The 23,151-nt window shown below is 38.5% G+C and overlaps 2 protein-coding genes across 2 annotated transcripts; both read right to left on the reverse strand.

The window, feature by feature from the left end:
* Positions 1 to 1,588: 1,588 nt before the first annotated feature.
* fga (fibrinogen alpha chain) lies at positions 1,589 to 9,571 on the reverse strand. Its single transcript, XM_080897230.1, has 8 exons — positions 9,328 to 9,571; positions 7,525 to 7,626; positions 6,825 to 7,008; positions 6,292 to 6,437; positions 5,418 to 5,516; positions 4,401 to 4,562; positions 2,943 to 3,579; positions 1,589 to 2,494 (listed from the first exon to the last, which is right to left on the reverse strand). The coding sequence occupies exons 1-8, from the start codon at positions 9,478 to 9,480 to the stop codon at positions 1,794 to 1,796; spliced, it is 2,184 nt and encodes a 727-aa protein (XP_080753356.1). The 5' UTR covers positions 9,481 to 9,571; the 3' UTR covers positions 1,589 to 1,793.
* Positions 9,572 to 15,035: 5,464 nt separating this feature from the next.
* LOC308404924 (uncharacterized protein) lies at positions 15,036 to 21,948 on the reverse strand. Its single transcript, XM_080895222.1, has 4 exons — positions 21,709 to 21,948; positions 20,258 to 20,378; positions 18,640 to 19,176; positions 15,036 to 16,730 (listed from the first exon to the last, which is right to left on the reverse strand). Exons 2-4 carry the CDS (start codon positions 20,358 to 20,360, stop codon positions 15,403 to 15,405), a joined length of 1,968 nt encoding a protein of 655 aa, XP_080751348.1. The 5' UTR covers positions 20,361 to 20,378; positions 21,709 to 21,948; the 3' UTR covers positions 15,036 to 15,402.
* Between the last annotated feature and the right edge of the window lie 1,203 nt (positions 21,949 to 23,151).

The raw sequence follows: 23,151 nt of genomic DNA on the forward strand, positions 1-23,151 counted from the left end.
AGTTGATTCTTATAGAGAGCTTTTCTACTCTCTTGGAGCACTCAAAGCACATTTTCATTTAAATCAATTCAAATAAATTGTATCCTAAGAGTGCCTTGGTAACTTTTACAGTTGTATGTCTCATTTAATTGTTATTTATAGGCAAATAAACTGAATGTGCCATTTTTATACTGAAATTTGAGCTTTCACACTGAACAAAAACGAATTAACTGACATTGAAGAACCATTTTTTTTTTTTTTTGTTCATGTTCGTAAGTAAAATAACTGCTATCTGGCATCTTAATCATAATCTAAAGATGCGCTTTATTATATGGTAAAAAATACATTTTAATAAATAATAAAATGCATTTTAAAAATGATGGATAATAATAGTTATATTTTAGCATTAGAAATATAATTTTGATTAGAGTTTGCACACACTGATGGATTAACCATTAAAGATTCTCGTTATTATAAATACTTTTAATTTAGGACAGCTTTACCTTACAATGTGAAGTGCCTTGAGGCAACTGCTGTGTTATTTGGTGTTATATATATATTATATATAAATAAAACTGAACTGAATTGAATTTAACAAAAAAAATACATTAAGTGACAGCCTAATAAATGTATTAGGTCATCTATATGTGAGATTTTTTGTTATTTCTTTTAAATGAAAACAACGACTTTGTTCCTTTAGAAATCTGAGGACTCTTAACTCAGTATTTTGAAGCACAGATCAAAGAATGTGATACTGTTATAAGTTTCAGGGTTTAAAACAAAGGGATACTCAGATCTCCTTTATAGAATGACTTGTGCATAACATTTTAATGCCTTCTGAATACTTTTTCTTATTTTCGGTAATAATACTTAATCACTATCTTGTTTTCATGTTTTCACATTCATGTTTTTTAATCTTGTAATCTTTATGTAGTTCCTGTTGTTTTGATGCCTAAATTCAGCAATGCACATATAAATTTTTAAAGTTTTGAATTATTATTACCATTAGTAGTAGTAGTATTTCTTGCACTATATCATATTGTGTAAGAACTTTTTGTCACCAGTTCCTTGTGTACACACATTCGACAATACTTGCTTTGGCTACTTCTTGCGCGGAGTTCAATTTGCATGTTATGTGTGCTAACACGTCATCATCAACCCAGCAACTCTAAGAAGGAAGGAAGACAACATAACAATAAATACAATTCATCAAACACAGAATGACTTAGCATGGTTAACTGCTTTACTTTTCAGCGGCAATCTTTGACACTACAAACTAGATATACCCATTCAGAATATTTTAACATATATTTTGTATTACTCACATTATGAAATAATATATCCTTATATTGCGCTTTATTTTTAAAATATTAATAGCAAAGTGAGTGCCAGTTATACATACAGTCTATAAGACCATATAAATACTCCTAATACCCAGTTATTTTACATGTGGTTTATTACTCTGCAACCATGTGGTTTAATATTTTGATAGATTTTGTACATATTTTCTATCTTTAAGTTTCAATTCAAGTCAATAAGATTAAATTCAAGTTATTTATTTAGCGGGAAATGAGAACACAAACCACAGTGAGTAAAGTGAAGACTGAGTCTTTATTGATTGAGCAGAGTTCAGTGGTTGAGAAACACGAAAAACATTGGGTCACTGCAAGAACATTGGACTGGTAGTGCTAACAAAAGAATCAATACTGTTTACACAGCATGCTCACAAACAGAAAGTACTTATTGCACAGATAGATTGATTCTACCTTTGGTTTTTGTCCTCTGGTTGTTATCTATTCACCTGTTTTTTCAAGTTAAAAAGCAGTTGGTCGGATAAACATCCGAACAGTTTTCAGGCTGTAATTTGCTGGTTTGTATGTCACCCACACAACTCCATTCTCGGTTCCATGTGGGATGTTTGTTTTGGGGTCATATGTGCCTTTATAATAAATACCGTTTAAATTAGCTGACTGGCAGTTGTTGTACCACCACCCACCCCCATAAATCTCTGCACAATTATGCTCCGATCTATCGTTATCTTTGTCGAAGGTGCTGAATTTCATTCCGTTGTGGGATAAATCAGATGCTTTTGGCATTAATAGAGCATCCCCAGCATCCCCGCTGTATGTGGAGACATGCAGCGGGTACCCCTCCGCCTCTGATCCTACCCGTATAGTGTACTCTGCACTGGCTACAGCACCTTCCCAGTCCTCTAGTTCAACTTTCAGCATAGTCTCACTTTCATTACTTAGCAAGTGGAGGTTATGGTTGCCTAACCAAAACTCGCCTTTGCCCTGAGTGTCCACTGATCCAAACCCATTGCGGTATTCAACCCAGCTGTGGTTGAAGCTGAGTGCACCACTCTCTCGCTGCTGGACTAACAACCACCCTCCCATAATACCCTCCTGCTGGCAGTAAACATCCACTACTGCCTCAGAGTCGGTGCCGCCAGGTTTGATCTTAAACAGGCCATTTGTTTCCCCATTCAGATGGTTCTGGTAGATTTCAACGCAATCTGTAAACAGAGAGGGGCATACCGCAAACCGCGAGTTAGCGTGGACTGGCTAAAATGGACACTTCATCGACAAAAGCTAAACTTGCTGGCAGTCGATTCTTCGTCTCCTGATCTCTATGTTAAACACTCTTTTGTGGCAAATAAGTCTGTGGCTAGCAGGACGGATGTGGGTGGTGATATTTGCAGGATTTTTGGAGAGTTTGGTTAATCGCTAATCAGGAATTTGTTGATTGGTAAACTATCAATGAGAAATATGTTTTTATCAAATGTATTATATGGGAAATCTTAAAATATTTAAACTCCAGAAACAAACAACAAAAAATGCTGTATTCACTTATCATTTTGGTACATAGGGCTAGCTAGCAAGCTATCTGATGCTAATGCATGCTACCTAGCTAATCATTTTCTTCTTGGCTTTGTATATTTTACTCCAGGTCAGTTTCAGTACCTTTTCCTACATAATCCGCCTGGCGTTCGATTCGTGATGTGACCTTCACACTCCTGGCGTGAAAATCAGGAACATCATCTTCTGTATTGTCAGTCAGAAACGCGCCAAGGTCGAGCCCGACATCAGAGTCGAATGGATCGCTAAACCCAGTTTTGGTATTTCCAGAGACGCTGCCCTTAGTGCTGCTGAGATGTACGGTCTTGGTGGAGCCAGTAGAAGAGGATGAAGATGTATGGCTGAGAGAGGGGAACAAGGAGCTTATCCCACCCTTGGTGAAGTCTCCTGTCACCTGGCATCCGGGTCCTCCTTCTATCACCTCCTCTGTCCTTTCCACTGGCCCATCGCTTGTATGAACCACAGTTGTTCGGGTTCTCTTGGTGCAGGTGATGGTTTTGGTGGACACATGACTTGTACTGGGTTGGCCGAGGCTATGCGACCCTCCACCCAAACCAAACGTGTCCGCGTCGCCACGACCACTAATCTCAGTGATTGATCTAGATGATGTGGAAGAGGTGGACGATGAAGATGAGGAGGATGAGGATGTAGACGAAGAGAAGGAAGTACCTGGGACCTTGGAAACAGTTGCTGGGGATGAGCTAGAGCCTTCCTCTTCCAGGACCAAATGGACAGTCCTCACCTAGAAAAAGAAAAGAGAAAAAAACTCTTAAGGAATATTGGTTCAGTGAAAGTACTTTTTTATACAAATATAGAGCAATATTAACAGAATTTGATGAAATGATAGATCCTGCTCAAGAGGGAGAATGGTTTCCAACTTCCGGAAGGTCAGTAACTCAATAGCTGCTTCTTGCTTGAGAAGTCCCTGACATTTTTTTCATGGTGCCATAACAATTCCCAATAAATGTTTGTGTAACATAAAAGCCTAAAGTTTCCAAACATACAGTACAGTTAACCAAATAAGAACCACAAACCAAAAGGAATCAAATTTTAGGGTATTTAAAATTAAATTGAATTGAACTAAATGCTGTCAAACGTTTTAAAAAGACTAAACTGTCAATAACAAATGTCAGTTGATATCAAAATTTGATATGTCTGCTTCCTCTGGGTCTTAGAACTCCACTAGTGGGCAATCCAAGGGGACAAAAAGTGCTCCAAAGTAGCATAAAACAATCAAACACTAGCTCACTGGTGCAAGATGTAAACAATGGGAAGCATTTACTTAAGATTTTCATCAATCACTGCATTACCGCTTAGAGTTAAGATTAACATTTTAGCCACATGGTAAAGATGCATAGTTTTAGAAATGAGGCGCTTAGCTTTCAGGAGAATGTCAACTAAAGGCAATTTTGGCCTTATCTCTCTCCTATTGTAAGATTTCCATTTGAAGTACATGAAAACGCCATAATAATAGTTATTTTTGAATATACCTCTAAACCTGAAAAGTTACCAGCAACGTAATGCTTGTTAAGAGATGAAATCTAAATGTGACGGCTCTCTTACATCAGGGAACTTGTCTGCAGTCTGCTGTCCTGCTGCTCCTTCAACGGCCCCGGATTTGAAGTTGCTATCCACAACCATATCCCTTAGCGGCCTGCTCTTCATCACGTACAGCGTCCCCACAGTCTCGACATTCTGGGGTGCCTGGGAGTCTAACTGCTGGACCTGGAAAGACAGACAGAAAGAGAAGTTCACAACCTAATGTTGGGAAAAATTCAATTGTCAGAAGAATGACAAACACAAATCTTACACAAAAATATCTTTTTATTAATTCTGAAAAAATTGAATATAAAAATGGTCACAACTAACTTTTTCTGTATCTTTGAATTTATTACCTTTCAAAAAACAGCCAATAAAAACTTTCTTTTTGGTTGTTTTATTTCCAATGTTATCTTAAAATAGTGTATTTCTCACTATTTATTCTCATGTTTTGGCTTGGTGGGATGAGCAGGTGACCAAATCCTGTATGATTAGAGTGGCCGACCCGAGTTTGAGTCCGACCCGCAACCCTTTAAACTTTAAACCACTTTTAACAGATGTAAAGTAATAACTTTATTTTGGTGACAAAAGTAATGGCAAACTGCAAATGGGTGAAAACTGTGAAGACTCATTGACAGTTATAGCAAATTATTTAAGTTCTTCATGTCAAGGGTGGCACAAGTTATTAAGTTTTGGGGGCAATTACAGTTCTGCATAGAGCCATGTAGGTTTGGGTAGCTTTTAAAAATACTTCTTTTTCCATTTAAAAATAGGAAAAAGAAGTTTTTTCCAAGGTTATCTCTAGTGGTCAATAAAATGGGACAGATATGCAAAAACCTAAGAAATTGTGAGAGGTGAAATTACTTGGACTTAAAATGTATTTAAAACAGCAGATTACTCGAGATAGCTGGTGTTTCACTGTATGCAAACCCCACAATTAGTTATTTATTGACTCACTCTGCTGATTGGCAATTTAATGAGCTTGTTTTTAATTTATTCACCCTTAACTGGGTGGATAGATGTGGTCGCTTGAATTCTCACCTGTTTATTCAAGGTGACATAGCTTTCCGTGTCCACTTGGTACTCAGAGTAGCCTCCACAGGATCCTTTGCAGGAACGAAGCTTAATATCAATATCCACCTGAAAGAGGAGATCAAGTTTTTAAAAAAAATGTGAAACCCAAGAGTAAAAAAAAATTGTAAAAGTAACTTGTAAAAAAAGTGGTAGTTTTAAATATATGTGAACAAATTCACTCTGCCATTGTAACATATCTTTACAATAAAAAACAATATTTTACTGCTTCTCACTGTTACACAGGTGCCATAAAAAGATTTTACTTTAGTTAATCGGACCTTTTGATTAATTAATATTCAGAGTTTTGTCAGAAGTTGAGCTACATTCGCAGTACAAATCTGAATATATCCATGTGTAGATATTTATTATACTGATTTATGTTGATTTATTGTGTCCTGCCTTCTTTCCCTCACCCCCAACTGGTCACGGCAGATGGATGTCCCTCCCTGAACTTGGTTCTGCTGTTTCTTCCTGTTAAAAGGGAGTTCTTCCTTCCTACTGTCGCCAAGGGCTTGCTTTAAGGGTTCAACGGATTGTTGGAGTTTTCTCTGTATTATTCTAAGGTCTTTACCTTACAGCATAAAGCAACTAGAGGTGACTGTTGTTGTGATTTGGCGCTGGCTAAGTGCTTTTTAAAATGTTCTTATTTTCTTTCTTCTAGACTTCTGAAACCTGTGGCTTCACTACTGTTGGTTACAGGCATTTCAATATTTTTGCATAGTCAACTATCCTCAGTACTTTAAATTCTTTCTTCTCTAGTGCATTTGTAAATACTTTTAAGGATGTTCTTGTCATGTTTTTTATGCAAACATGTATTTTTGACTGTGCTGGCTTGGTATACCTCCAGTCTCTGCATCTCTGTGACCTGGTCTTTGACCTGATCCCTCAGGGCTGCCAGTACAGTCATCTGTTTGTCGATTTTAATCTTCATGTCTGTGATCCTCTGACGAAGAGTCTGAGCCAATTCAAGGTAGTTGTTGTCGCCACCTAGTAGAAGAAAACAGGAAACGTTTAGTTTAATAAATGGATGGATTGATTCTTACTTTTGTTTAAATGCATTTTGTCAGCTGTCCGGAGATGGGAGGGTTCTGCTGGATATAAATAATTGAGATAATATTGGGAATAAAACCACATGATGGCTTCCACAAACTGGTGCGCACTCCCATGTCCCATTTCTTTCCGCTAAATATCTTTTAAATATGACTGTGTACACCTTTAAAGCTGCTTGTTAGGGTTGCACTTTTGATCAGTTTATGCAGATATTTATTTAACTGTGAAACAACTTCCAGGTGTCCTATAACCACCTAGACTGGGTTCCTGTAACCATTAAACTCTTGACTGGGAAACAGAAGAAGTGCACAAAGCCACACTAACCAGCGTCAGTGGTTAGCTTTTCTTTCAAGTAGGTGTAGGTCTGTTTCGACACCGTATCAGCGGAGCGATGTTTGGCCTTGTTTTGATCCAGCAGGCTGCGGATTTTCTCGATCTTCTTCAGCATATTGTGATCGTATTTCTCCATCAGACCCTGGATCCTGCAGCCTGATGGACATTTAGGGCCCTAATGGATGACCAAAGAGAAGACATAATTATTCCTTATTTCTGTGTCACATGAAAATCAGAGTCATTTAAATATAGAACAACAGGTTATTCTAATAATTGGCAGTACAACCAGAGGCACAAAAGCTCCAGTCTGGCCCGGATTGTACATTCTGTAGTGTATTTTCACAAGTTTAACCATTTTTCCTACCCATAAAGACCTCCCTCATGGTCATTCACAATATAACATTTATTATAGATTTCTGTCAATTTAAGCATTAATTATTGCAATCGGCTCGTGCTGACAGATTTCCTTCCCTTATTATAGCAGCATCTCTTTACCATATATAAACACTAAGACATAATTTTGAAATCTTATCGATTAAGTACATAGTTAGACTTTTGCACTGACAGAAACTGGAATTTCACCAGTCCAGCTTTCTTGTAAACATTGAATCTTAAAATTGCACACATTAATTGAGGTCAATAAGAACTTTGCCTAGCTTGAGCTCTGAGAGACAACAGAGAATCTGCATACCCATTCAACGTCTGTGCAGAAAGGCCATTCCTTCTCAGTGGCACATTTTTCACTTCTGGTGCCCTGCTCCACTGGACGAGCTCCCCTGGGATCAACCTGGGCCTAGACGAAGACAAGAAAGTCAACATTGTTTTAGTTAGGGCAGAAAACATAGCTATTGTCTCTGGTTGTTCTTGGTGTACAATGGATTTTTGAGGGGTGACTATGCACATATAGTTGCAAGCAAAGAGTCTTTGTGACAGAGCAGCTATTTTAGTCCATTTGGTCTACAACAAGGACTTTTACAATGAAACCCTACTTAAACAAAACCCTGGTTAAAGGCTTGGTGATACATTCTGAACTTCTTTGATAAAACTAACTAAAAATCTTAAAAACAGATGCTGCACATCAGACATGTACATTATAACACGTATAACCAATTTCAATTGAACTGCTCAAATTAGGAGGTGTTTCTTTGGAATAATATTACTGACTAAAAATATTTAAATTGTTTGCTTCTTACCCACAAATAAAGATTTTATTAATAATTTTTATAAAGTAAAATCCACAATTACAATAATTATATAAGCAGAAATACTTTTCAAATTTATTTATTGCAAATTTATTTTGAAATGTACTCAATTTTATACTGTTATTAGTACATAATTATTTTTCTTATCATCCTCCTAGGACCCTGGGGTGGCTGTGGCTCAGGTGGTAGAGCAGATCAACTACTGATTGGAAGGTTGGTGGTTTGATTCCTGGCTGCCCCAGTCTGCATGCAAAATATCCTTGGGCAAGATACTAACCCCAAGTTGCCCTCCGATGCGTTCATCGGAGTGTGAATGTGTGTGAATGCTTATTAGTTGCACTTGAGTTTAGAAGCGCTTGTATGAATGGGTGAATGAGGCATGTTGTATACAGCGCTTTGAGTACTCTGGGAGAGTAGAAAAGCGCCATATAAGAATCAGTCCATTTACCTGACGTCCACATATGTGGACATCACATTTTGGGTTATTTAGACCAAAATACTCAATTTTGCTCTACATGGGCCTGATATTCACTTACGAGGACATTAAACTGCTACTGTTCTGTCGAAATATTAAATGAATATCCTCATATGTGGCTATAATTTTTTTAAGAGAAAAAAATCAGGTAAAAAAATAATAATCAGGTAATTCTTTGTTTTTACATTCATCTGGCCCCAATATGCTCAAATATCAAAGAGAAATTAAAAATGCATGCCGTGGAAAAGTTTGGGTCTTAGGAGGTTAAATGTTGCATACGAAAATTTTAGGTCAGTGGTAGTTAATCAGTCTGCAGTATTTAAATAACTGGCTTTAAATAATATATATAAAAACTGTAAGTATAAATGAAGCTCTGTTTTGTTAGGTCTGCTAAGTTACACATCCTTTATTTGAATTCTTAAAACAGCTAAAGATAGTGACTGTTTCTTTGATTGATCAGTATTCAGCATTCTGCTCAAGCCGACGTCCACAACTGCTAAATCTTTTGTTACTATATTCATATAAATCAATAATAATAATAATAATAATTACCAGAAATATATCTAATAAACTTAGGTAGTAAAATAAAAGAGTAAATAATGGATAAGACAGTGTGCTCGACATCTTTATAAATAGAACAGCCAAATTCTATGTTCATGTATTCATATCAGTAAATAATAAACATATGTGTGATCAGTAAATACATAATTATTCTTGTTATTTATTAAACAACACATAGTATACAGTAAAATGACAAAGAAAAAAATTTCAGGGCCACATCTTTGTAAAATTATTTAAAAACATCAGAGAAACTCACCAGTGTTGAGGACACACATATCAGACACAAAAGGAAACAGAGTCGCTCCATCGTTCCTGTTTCTGTGCGAAGAGTTGTTCCTGAATGATTTTCTAACGCTGCTCTCTGATCATTTGAAGCCTTCAGGTTCAGTTTCACAAACCGGTGAGTCATCAGCAAACACTGGTCAGGTCAGATCAGAGTTGAGCAACAGCTTCTAATCGATGTGTTTGTTGTACTGTGTGTATCTTTACTCAAAAATAATGCATTCAAACACACACACACACACACACACACACACACACACACACACACACACACACACACACACACACACACACACACACACACTAAAGTCAAACATGCTGCCTACTCAGTTCAGTTGCAGCAGAATTTCCTGTCAGTTCCTGTACATTTTACACCAACCAAATAGTGACAAACACCAACGACACTAACATTGACTCAACTGAACTCAATCAGAAAAGGGCAACAAAAACATTCGAGGATTTTAAAATGATAGAATAGAGTTTCTATTTACTCCCGTTTTACAGCATTACCGCGGGTTTTGTTAAAATATAAATGAATCTCTCCATATTAATATTACATGCGTCAGAAAAATGTCATTTATTTACCACCTTTCAATACAAAGATCACAAAGTGCTTCACAAAAAAATACCAGAGAATAAAAAAGTTAACAACACACAGGTAAAAAAAAAATGCAATGATAAAATGTATAACATTTTTAAATAACAATAATGATTTAGCTTCTCAAGTTAAGGTGTATGTTAACACCAAATATAAAAGAGAAATACAGGCCAGAAGGTAAAATATTGTTGTAGAAGTTAATGAATAAAGGAGCGCATAAAAAGTACCACACAGCAGGCCACGATATTAAAAAACACACCAACAGAGTGGACAGAACCAGTTAAATGACTAGAACTAGGGGATGAGAGCTAGCAACTACCAGCTAGGCTGCTGTGGGGTGTGCACAGCAAAATTTATCATTTATTTCAAAGGCTTTATTTGACTGATTGTTAAGCAGGACACTAACTTATTGATCCAGTACAAAAGTAATAGTAAAAATGAGAAACTGCAGTTTCATAGTGCCAATACAGTATTTTGGGAGATACACTAAGCCAACTACTTACAGTTTTATAAACACGTGAACGCTTTCGATATTATTTCTCTTAACAGGAAAGGAAATAAACCGAATCACAATTATCTTCCCATTAAAATTGTCCTTCTAAAATTCTCATTAGTCTTTTGCTATAACCGTTTCTGTGAACAGATGTACATAAATATGTAAATATGTAAATATGAGGAGAATCACACACTGTTAAATACACACCAGGAACATGGTTATTTATCAAATCAAAAACAAAGTGATGCAGTAATGTTGTGGGTATGGAGCTGGATTCCCTTAAGGTGGTGTCGGAGAGGCGGATGTTGTCCAAGATAAAGACAATGTTGGGTAATACCTCCCACCCACTCATGACATGCTGGCTTGTCACAGGAGCACGTTCAGTGGGAGACTGAGATTACCAAAAAGCACCACTGAATCACACAGAAAATCATTCCTGCCTGTGGCCATCTCCCTGTACAACTCCTCCATCAAACACACTGTAAACACTGCAATAGCTACGCACGTTTTACACACGCTCTTTTCTACTCTGTAATGTTGCTGTCAATATTCTTAATATTTATTTATAACTACATCTGTCAACCCAGGATATTTATTATTTGGTGATTTGTATATATTGTGCTATTCCTTATATCTTAACATATTGTATTGTTAAATAGTCTGCTTTTGTTAATGTTACTGTACTGGAGCAACTATAACCCACATAATTTCCCTGGGGATTAATGAAGTATTCTGATTCTGATAAATGTATAGACAGACTAAATTACTATAGGAAATATCTTTTCTTTCTTGTTTACCAGTGAGGAGAATAATGAAGCAACACCGCCATCTACTGGAACAAACAAAGAATCACTCTTGAGTTTAAGGCTGCTTAAAGAGCAGCACAGACCAAACAAAATGGCACGACTGATTAATAGTAACATATGAAGTGTATTGATATCAGCAGCAGCAATAAGTCTCAGCCAATCTTTCTGATCTGGGTCTGTAGAAGATTAAAGCTTATACTTAGACAAAGAAACAAACAATATGCATGCTTTTATTTTCAGGAAAAGTAAAAGTGGATTGACAAATTAGTGATAGGAAACAATTTAGGATTGAATGTCTCACAAAGACACATAAAACTCTTTAAATCAGTGCAGACAAAGATACAGATTTTAACCATATAAAGAACCCTATTAGCAGAATGTAAGTTCTTCACTAAGTGCAGAAGTACATTATCATCTTCATCTCAACTTTTTACCACACAGACAAGAAACTGTTTTACACACTGTGTTGCTTCACTTCTCATTTACTATCAGTTAAATACCATCGACTTCTTTTGTAAAACCATAAGTAAATCCTGCAAAAACATCAAACACTGGAGAGCCAGAGCCAGCGTGATACATCGAAGTGTGTTAGGTCGCTACTTTTCCTGCTTTATTTCCACCCTCTAATATGTTTTCAATGCTTTGCTTTGTGGCATAATTACAGATCAAGTGGATGATTATTGGATTTAATGACTTAATTTAATGACTCAAATAATCATCAGCAGCCTGCCCTCTCTTCTCTGTCTCAATGATACATGTAGGATCCATTTGTTTCACTTCCCCTGCTGGGTGTCCAATGATGCAGGCTTTACCATTGGGAGGCAGTGGAGCCCCAGTGGTACCTTGTTCTTTGCTCTTGTTTGGCCTTTGAGCTTTCAGGGTTACCTGGATGATTGAGCATGCATCAAGATGTTTCAGGGTTGAGCTCCAGAACTGCATAATCTAGCTCAGCGTCAAAGTCTATGAATGTATTCTCTGCTGTAAAGCAGTAGAAATTTGTTTCTGGCTCAGTCTTAGTCAAATATAGCAAACACTTCTGGATCCTGCTGGAGCGCCTTTCCTTTAAAGGAGCTGCAGATAAATTTGCCTTCATTACTGCAACTGATAATTTCACTGCTATCATGTGCACTGGGTGAAGAGTTTGTGTGACTAGAACTCGTCCCATCAGAACATTGAACAAAGACCAACACAAACTACTCTCAGATTAAAAATGTGATTAAATTTAGCGATAGTTAACGGTATAGAGTAAGCACTTACCTTAACTTTGATGTTTTTCTCAGCCATGTTCAGCGATTCAGATTTATTATGAAAAGAAATACTCATGTTTCCAAAGTCATATTTTCATCTTTCTCTCATATAGTTGCTTTCAGTGTGATGAAATGGGACACTTTGGGGAGCTAGTGGTGTCTCTGAAACCACCTCAAGAAGAAAAGAACCAACTCCTCAGTTATATTAGCTATTTTATCTGCTTTGCTTCCTTCATGAACTTTTACAACTACAGCCAGAATCACCAATTAACCTAACATGGAAGTTCATTGATACTAAAATTAATAATTACACACCAACCTAGAAGATGGTCAAAATGCAGTGTATTTGAATGTCAGGAGTTTAACAACCATCTGCATGTCCTTGTACTAAGATAAGTGCTAAGCTATTACTGAGGTCATAGGTGTTGTTGTTTTTGTACCAGACATTAAAAACCTAAAGCTTCACACTGAACAGCTCAGTCATGTCTTACACACAAAAACAATTCAGGACCAAGTTCAAGACATAGTAAGAAATGACCAAATACGTGTTGACGCATTATGAGTTACCACTTTGGCTTAAAAATTCACAACATTGGCAGTGCAGATTAAAGGTTTACACTTTTACAAGATTCTTGGATTGTAAACTCATGTATAATGGTCTGTTCTGACTTGCAGAGTAGTATGTGGGGAGGGTGTGAATCCCTGGAGAGAGACTGCCAAAAATATCCAAATAGATGAGCGGGAATGGGTTAATAAGTCGAACCCATTGAGACACAAATATGTTGACCACAGCGAAGAGCGAGAATTCAAGAGGGTAAAAAAAAAAAAAGTCCCTGAATTTTATTTAGTTCCATTATCACTGTCACTTCATTAAAAAATTGAAATTACATAAAGGCTCACAATCTGAAGGTAAACAGATAAAACACCCAGCACAAGTTTGAATGCTGGTAACTAGGGCTGCCACGATTTGTCGACTAGTCACGATTACGTCGACTATCAAAATCGTCGACGACTGATTTAATAGTCGACGTGTCGTTTGAAGCTTTGTAAGATCGCAAAAGACGCAGGAATAATAGCAGGATTTAAGAGTGTAATAACAGACTGAAACAGAAGATGGCAGCACTGCATGTACAAGGATGCCAGCTGCCGTTAAACCCCGAAGAAGAAGAAGCAGCTGTGTCCCAGAATTCATAGCGCAGCCCAGCGCAGTTGTCAACAATGGCGGTAGGTAGTTAGTTTTAATATTACTCTTATTCTTCTTTCTGGGTCACAAAATAAACGTTTAACACATTTTCAGGCGAGAATGTAGCTGTGGAAACCTCAAATATCGGCTCAGTTTATCAGGACACCACATATTTTCAAAAGCGCTCCAACGTTTTCGGAGACGTCTGTTACCCACTAGCTCGATAGCTAGCCGGGGGCTAGGCTCACTAGCGCCGTGAGAACACCGGACTCCCGGCAAATTGTTTTCAAACCCACCGCCGTCTTTCGCGACTCAGGTTAAATATATATGAGTCACTTAGATAAATTAAAAATGTTGTTGTTTGGCTTTTTTTTTTTTTTTTTAGTATTTTATTTGTTCCTGAGTAAATCGGTTTGGCTGAGATTAAAGTTATAGTTTTTACACAGCTGAATAAACGTCAAGCAGACAGCTGATTATCAGAAGTGTGAGATGCTGGAGAATATACTCCGGTGTCCTGTTATATTTTAGATAGCAAGGAGTTTATTAAACTTTACCAAAACAATCTGCAAATTTCATTAAAATTGAATAAACTATCATCTTGTCTTTATTTTTAGTTAGCACCTTAAAAGCTTAAAGCTGTAAGCTAATGATAGTTATATAAGAGCAGATGCTGCTGGTGCAATAAGCTGTAGTTTTACGTCCAGTGGATGATGATCTGATTAGTCGACTAATCGCATAAATAATCGGTGACTAGTCGACTATCAAAATAATCGTTTGTGGCAGCCCTACTGGTAACAGTGTTGGCCACTTGCGTAGGTTGACACGTATCACGTTAAAAACATGCACATTGCAAGAAATCCAGTGGCAGCACAGTTTGGGTTACAGCAGATATCACACTGGAGTAAAGGTAGGAAAGCATTGTCTCTGCAACTAGGAGAAGAATAAATTTATAAAGATAGGTGACCAATAGTTGCATTGAATTACATCGCAAGGCCAACCATCTACAAGTAGTTGTGGCAACTCTCAGACAGATTGCAATCTGCAGTTATTTGGAAACCTCTGCCAATCAATCGGAGTCAGTCTGTGTCAATGAGCGCAATGAGTTTCCTTAATTAGAGATACATGACTTAAAACAGGGCAAAAAGTTGATGCCCATTTTGACCAACAGCAGTTTTTTCTTTTTAATTTTCTCTATTATCTATATTATTAATTACTCTGACAACTACAGTGAGGTAGACGTACTGAGAGTCTAGTGTGGTGAAAGTATGATTGTAACTCACTACTTGATGATCAATATCCAATCTGTATTTTACCAATGAAAACTATGACATCCAGACACAAGATAGTTTCTTAGTTCTTTGGTTTTAATATTGACTTTTATTCCCGAAATAGTTTCTTTTTTTGGCATTTCATTTTTTTCATCCTTTTCATTTTGGGACAAATCCCCAATTTAATATATTAATCTGTAAAAAAAATAAAATAAAAGAATACAAAACTGTCCCAAACTATAATTCTAAAAGCATTTTATCATTTAAAGACCAAGGCAGCGAGTTTCTCTCTAACATTCTTCCGTCTCATTTTACATGAAGAACAACTAAAAGAGCTACAGTTAAAGCTTAAAATGGGGTGAAGCTGAGTCAACGTAATCTCATCTCAGCAGTCATCCCTGTTTGTCCTCCTAATCTGCGGCTGCTTCCACTAAAACATCAGATTCAGTCTCTACTTTTTCTTGTTGTGAGTTAATCTGTGATTTGTGAGGTGCTGCAGGAGTCTGAAGCGCTTCTTGCAGAGTTCACACTCAAACGGCCTTTCATCGGTGTGGGTGCGCATGTGCTTTGTGAGATTCCCACTGTGGTTGAACTGCTTCCCACACTCCTTGCACGCGAAGGGTTTTTCCCCTGAGTGGATCATCTGGTGTTTCTTCATATTCATGATCTGGGAAAAGCACTTTCCACACTGAGAGCAGCGATGTGGTTTTTCTGCTGACTCAGCACACCCGTGATTGGCTAACTCCTCCTGATCTCTAAATTCCCGCCCGCACAGGGAACACCGTGGTGGTTTCTCCTCATGAGCGGACAGGTGTGTTTTCAACGTGGACGGGTGACAATAACCTTTCCCACATTTTTCACACTTGTATGGTTTCTCCCCTGTGTGGCCACGCTCATGGAATATCAGGTGCTGCTGCAGCCGGAAACTTTTGTCGCAGTGTGAGCAGTGAAAGCGCTTCTCCCCGGTGTGTATCATTTGGTGCTTCTTCAAGTTGCTCCTGATACTGAAGGCCTTGGGGCAGAGTCTGCACTTGAAGGGCTGCTCTCCAGTGTGGGTGTGGATGTGTGATGCCAGCGATTCCTGCAGTCTAAACTTCTTTGCGCAAAGCTGACATTGGTAGGGTTTCTCCCCTGTGTGGATTCGCTCGTGCTTCCTCAGTTTGAAAAGCTGTTTGAAGCTTTTGCCACAGTGGCTGCAGTTGTGAGGTCTCTCCTCAGAGTGGCTCAACATGTGTATTCTGAGGTCCCCGCGCCTGGCACAGGTCTTGCCGCACTGGTCGCATTTATATGGTTTCTCCCCTGTGTGGATCAGCATGTGCTCCTTCAGAGTTCCTTCCCTGCCAAACTGCTTCCCACAGACCTCACAGTGGTAAGATTTCTCCCCAGTGTGAGTGAGGAGATGCTGCCGCAGTGTGTACAGCATGTAGAAGCTCTTATTACATTGTGTGCAGGTGTGAGGCCTCTCTCGTTGAACCTCATTACTGTCTTTGCCCTCGTGACTTTCACCGTTCTCTTTGTGACAGAGCTCATGCAGCTTCAGCCCGCGTTTAGTGTCAAATGTTAGAATGCACCTGCTGCATGAGAACGTCTCCTGCTCCAGCTGGTCTGAATCTTCTGTGGGTTTTGTTCTGCTGCAGTTGTGCCGCTGGTGTCGGAGGACGTTGCTCTTCCTTGCGAAGGACTTCCCACAGTGCTCACAGCGGTGGTGTCGGGGTTCAGACGCAGCATCCTGTTGGTTCTCTGTTTGGTTTTCATTGGTTGAAGACACGCAAGAAGGAGCTGCAAGGAAGAGGAAAGAAGAAAGTGATGATTACAAGTCACAATGCTCAAAATTATTCCATTAGCGTGTTGAAAATGATGTTTAGAAGAGAAGCTTGAAGGACGTAAAAAAATTGATGTTTTAATTACAATCAATCTGCTTTTATAACAAGACTAATGTCTGACCTTTTGACCTATGGCCTTGAAGCATTACATACTAAAATAGCATGTTTACCCATAAGATGAAATCTTTGGGTTCTATAAGCTGTAAAAACTTGAAATTTGAAGGTATTTTCATGCTGTTTGCAATTTGCGAACCTTTATGCCATCTTTGTGACATCGTAAGGCATTGTGTTGAAAAAGTGCTTTGTACAGTGCTCTCCATGCCCTTTTATAATACATATATATACTTAATATGGTTTCTTTAAATCTTTTTTCAAGGTCAACTTTGATGTTGAGGGTGCTAAGTTTGTGGATGATCCAGAAAAAATTGTGGGTAAGCAAAGCTTTTACTGATTTTTACATTTGCTGTGACCTTGACATGATTTTCACCAAAATTGAATCAGCTCGAGCTATTGTTGGACCTGAGAACTCCTAGCAGATGCAACAGGGTCTTGCACTAAGTTTATAATACTCAAGCTAATACCAATACTACTCGTACTACTACAACTAATCATAATGATACTAATAACAATAACAACAACAAGTACGGCTGGGCAATATGAGAAAAATCTAATGTTCAAATACCCCCCCCAAAACAAAACAAAACAAAACAAAACAAAAAAAACCCACTTTGGTGTAGTACAACATTCAAATCGACCATTCGGTGTTTTACTTCTACTTCAAATACAAAAAAATGACACTACTGTGGTAGTACATCTCTTTCTGTGTTCAACACCAGACATTTAAAAAACAAAAGATCAGAACAAACAAAAGTACATCAACCAATAATTCATGTGACAAAATAAACTAACTGAAATGAAAAAGGTGCTCTTTTGTGCTTATGATATATGAAAATTTTAAAACAAAAAATGGGATTATCTCAAATTACAGAAAGAAAAGTCTAGATAGTGACTATAAAAATGACTGACCAAGAACAGTCACAGGTATCACAGCTGGTTTAACATTTTCTTTGCTGTGTGAGGAGATGTTGACATGTGTCAATGGCTTAATATTGCCATAGCAATTTATACTCGATGGTCACGATAAAGCCATTTTAACCACCATACATGGAAAAACTTGCGATACCTGAAGTATATTCGATATATCGCCCACCCCTAATAATAAGGCCTTAGAAGCTAAACATGCTCTGAAATTCATCAGGAGAATTGCAACTGGTGAAGATTTACTTTCACATCAGTTGAATGTGAACAGTTGGGCTTACTACGAATAAACCCAACTGATGTTTTTTTTTTTACATGCATATGTGAGATTGGTACACACATGTAACATCACAGGATGCACAAAAAACCCTACAAAAACCAAACCTTTTGTAGCCATGCTGTAAAGCTAACAATTTAGGAGGGTAGTGTGGAAATAATATCATTTAGAAATAATGACATTTCTAGGTTTTACGTTAAAGGTTTGATCTGATCAGCGTCATATTTACTCAGTCTAATGCAAAGACCTCACTGATGATAAATTGGAAAACTTTTGAGTTTTTATTGAAGAGCGTGTCTCTTGCTCCATGGGGAAATTTGTAACTCACACATATGTCGTCCAGTACGGCCCAAACTTCTCATGTTTGATGAAGACCTGAACATCTACTCAGCAGTATCTAATAGTCACAGTGCCACCAAGAGGCAACAGAGCAGTAGTGCAAAGCTAAAATATTGGCAGCAAAGCCTTAAAAAAAAACTTTCTGGTGAAAATTTTAAGTTTTAATCAAATAATTAAAAAATTACTAAAACACTAGTTATTAAACATTCACCTCCAGACTCGGGCTCGGGGGTTTCTGCATCTTCAGCTTCCTCTGCTTCAGTGTCCTGCTGTGCCGTCTCTGCTCTGTCTGATAAAGCATCTTCTTCCTGACTTTGCTGTGACATTGCATCCATGTCCTCCTCTGAACTGGCGCCCAGTGCAGCTGTTTCGAGGGACTCTGATAGTTCGGAACACTGTATGAGCCACGCCATCCCTTTGGTGCCGCTGCCGTTCTCCTGAAACACTAACATTTTGCCATCAGTCCGAGCAAGCTCTTCAGGTTTGTTTTCCACCAAGATGTTGTTTTTATTTTCTTCTTCTTCTTTATACAAATGAATCTCTGCTCCGACTCCGCTGTCCTGCCAGACTGGGTGCAGCTCCAGCTTTGAGCCCTCGTACTCTCTCCCCAACTGCTCGTCCTCCTCTTTCAAGTTGAGCTGCAAGCTGCTGTGATTATCGTCACTGTTCAGCACTGGAGTTTTTATGCAGTCCACCAAAGAGACAGACAGCTCCCTCAGAGTGAGGACTGGAAGGTCACCAGACGGGGCTGAAAGGACGTTAAGAAGAGGAAGACACAGAAAACTGATGGATTATTTGCTGACCTCTTCAGGGTTTACTGTTTGAACTTTACTTTAAAAGGAGGCTGAAATAATTTGTTCACATACAGATATGAGCAGTGAGCAAAAACCTTAAACTGTTTTAAAATTCAGCCAATCGCCTGTTCACAGGGCTTTAAAATAGACTCCAGAATGGTGGCCAAGTTTTAAAACTTTTTATAAAACAGATAAAAATCTATGCATTACTTCACATTTTCCCAAAGTCTCTTCAGACTCTATTTCTCAGAAACAGCAGTTTGACAACAGGGCAACATTTGTTACATATGTAACCAGAGAAGACCTCTAAAGAATCATCAGCTATGCATGAAGCTTCAGGCTCATGTGAGTTCAGTCTCTCTCTCCGAGTGGTCATTGTATATGTAAATCTAGACAAAAAAAAGTTTAATTCATGTGAATGCGGATTTTAGCAGATGACTATGTTGCCATAAAAGAAAGAAAAGGCTGGTTTACATTAGTCTTTGTGGGCAGTGTCACAGTTTTATGCCCAAGAAGTAATCTGCCCAAACAGTAAAATCCTGGTTTGCCTGTAACTGTGGAACATCACTATAGGAAATTAAGAACATCGGAGCAGGTCCTCAGGCATGCTGGTACTGATTTGTGGAGCTTGACAGCATGATAAAAATCATACTAGTGATAAAAGCAGTCAGCCCAGACACAAGAAAGGCTGCGTTAGAGCTACCAGCCGAGTGGAGGCCAGTAGCTGTGCAGTTTGTTTTTGGCATTACTAGTGAGTAGTTTGCTTTGTTGAACCATCTCATTGTTATTTTAGCATATTTCTGTTGGTTACTGACTTTCAGTTTAGCCATTTTTTGTTTTTTTGACTATAGCAATAAAAGCATATTATTTATAAAAACTACTGTGTTTGACTTGTTTCTTTTCCCAGCTCTAATTGTTGTTGACTCCCTCATTCCCTTGCCCTTGTTTGTATACTTGATGAGGGTATCTAAGCCTGTGACCAGCACTGTAAGATGTAGGAAGGATCCTGATCTTGTGTTTCTGAATGCTGCTCACCTTCAAGCTCTGCCCTCGGGACCCCCAGAGTCTTCATACAGTCCACCAGGCAGACAGTGAGCTGCTTGCGGCCCAGCATGGACAGACTGCTGACCGACTCCATGATCGCCCGTCAAGAGACCTGAAAGACAGTCAGGTTCAGCATGTTTTGAGCTTTTCTTGCATATAAATATTTTTTGGTGCAGGCCAAAGTTAATTTTGTCAGTGCCAAAAGAAAACCCACTAAAACCCAAATAAAAATATTTTAACTAGTAATTAATTATGTGGGGATTTGTTTACGCAAGTTTAAGTATGTGTCTGTTTATCAAATAGCCCAATAAAATTACCATTTAAGTGGAAATCTCTAACACAGATGCTTTGCCTTTATTGAATGGGACTAATTGTGCTTATGTGTGCAGTCAACCACCAAAAGCCCAAGACAGCAGTACCTTAAACAACCACTTGTTACATTTAAGCCTCTTTGCCACCGGTAGCTACTTGACCCCGGTTCCAAGTGAGCTGAGTTGAGCCAAAAATGTGATGTAACCAGGCTCCATGCCACTGATTGGATGAGTCATAAGAGTGACGCCTCCGGAAGAATCACACTCCTCATTTTTGAAACACAGAAACGAGGGAAATGGCTGCACACAAACCAACACTGTGGTCCAATGATGAGGTGCAGAGGTTTACCATCAGCTTAGCAGCAGGTATACCATCGCCTCGATGTCCTCAACATAACAATGTGTTGTGTTGCTTTGCATTGGTGTCCTATACAAATGACATCACAGGACTTTTGGGACGAATGCTATAACGAATCCTCCCACAGTGAGGTTTAACACCCAGTGTTAAAGGTAAACAACCGAAACCAAGCAGACTTCCTGCTGAAGCATAATTCAGGCTTAAGGCCATGTCATCCATTGTATTCAACATGGCAGCTTCCACAAACCACCAGCCACTGATATGCATTTCAAGTTTATGAGAATGCATCAGCAAGATTAATTAATGCATGTTTATGACTACAAAACTTTTTTTTCCCTATAAAACCAAAAAATAATCATTGACAGCTCCTTTACAATGTCAGTACAACAGGCACAAAAACCTGCAAATATTTAACATCTTCGTCAATAAGAAACGTAAAACATTAACAATCCATCAATAAATATTAATAATAATGACGGTGTTTCGGTGTCACAGTTTACACTGTTTTTATCTGTTTTAGCTTGAGGCACTGCTCTGCTTTAAGCTTCCCGAGTATCTTGGTATGGTTTACTTTACAATAGCCCCAGCTTTAGTTTCCAATTCAGTGCTTAACGTGGCTTTGCGAACTAATTTTCTCCCCTTTAGTTAGCAATTTGAGGCTAACTGTAGCCCAGCTCCTGTTTTACAGCACAGACTTAAACTTCATGTCTGATATCCTGCTCTCCTTACACCGAGCACAAGAGGAAATCCCCGAGCACACAGGGTGAACTCACCAGAAGGAGTTTAGTCCGCTTTCTCCCCCGGCCTAACTCCCGAGCTAAACCGCTCGTGCAGCCCGATTTCCGCTTCGTGTAAACATGAATAAACTTCCACCATCAATTTCTACTTCTGACATGCAGAGCTGCACTCTCCTCTGTTTATAATCTCATCAGGAAAAGAAACTGTGAAGAAGGACGCACAGAAACAACATGAGAAAGAAGTCCGAAACGTGTGTTTGGTGTGTTTTTCCAGCTTTACGCGAAGAAGGGGATGTGCGACCAATGAGCTTTGGGGAAGGGAGGAGAAGGCGGGCTCTTGTGTAGAACTGTAGCCAATCACAGCATGGATGGAGTTCAAACAGAAGGGTCGCGGCTCAGGACAAAATTGATATGAACGCCTTTCTTTACACTGGTCCATGACAGTGATTGGTCTGATAGTTCAGATTATTTCAGGCGCTGTTCCTCTTATCAGATTTAATTTTAAAATTTCACATAATTTTCATCAGTGTTTCAGTCTAATTACCACAATAAATTCTTTTAATTAGTTTATTTGGGCTTTGTTTTCTTATTTCATATTTGTCACATTTCTTGTCTCAAGTGTTCTATTAAACAAAGATAATCCAAGTAAGTACAAAATGCAGATTTTAAAGGATTTAATTTATTAATGGGGAAAAGAATATCAAAACCTGATCCTATATGAAAAATTAGCTGAGTCCCCAAAACGTAATAACTGGTTTTGCCACACTTGGCAGCAAGAACTGCAATCAACTGTTTGTGATAACAAGCAAAGTGTCTTTTGCCTCACTGTGAAAAACCCGCCCACTTGAGATGCCAAACCATCTCCATTCATCCATATATTATCTTCTGCGAGAGGCACGGTTCACCCTGGACAGGTCGTCAGTCTGTTGCAGGGCTAACACAGAGAGACAGACAACCATCCACAGTGGCGGTTCTAGCCTGTTTGCCCCCCCCCCCCCGGGCGACACTCCCTCTGACCCCCCCCCCCCCCCCACACACACACACACACACACACACACATACACACACATAAAACATATTAAGGATTGTACATTAACATAAAAGTGTTGTCGAAATTCACCAGAGAGACACACACACACATATGAAGAGAGAGAGAGTATGCATTGTATGCAAACGTATACCAAACAGCTATCATAATTCATCATACATTGAGAACAGGACAAATCAACAACTGACAATGACTAATTAATATTAAAATCTGTAACATAATGTATTGTTTGGAGTTTAGTCTGTTACTGTTACTGTTTTTACCATTTCTTCTTGGAGCAACTGTAACCCACATTATTTCCTTAGGGATTAATAACGTATTCTGATTCTGATTCTGATCATTTCAGGATGACCTGCCATTATCCAATGACACATCTGCTTACCTGTATCTTTTGCTCGTTTCTCCTCCTCTTCTTTTCTATTTTTTCTAAA

This window comes from Rhamphochromis sp. 'chilingali' (assembly GCF_963969265.1).
Source record: "Rhamphochromis sp. 'chilingali' genome assembly, chromosome: 1".
Lineage (NCBI taxonomy): Eukaryota > Metazoa > Chordata > Actinopteri > Cichliformes > Cichlidae > Rhamphochromis > Rhamphochromis sp. 'chilingali'.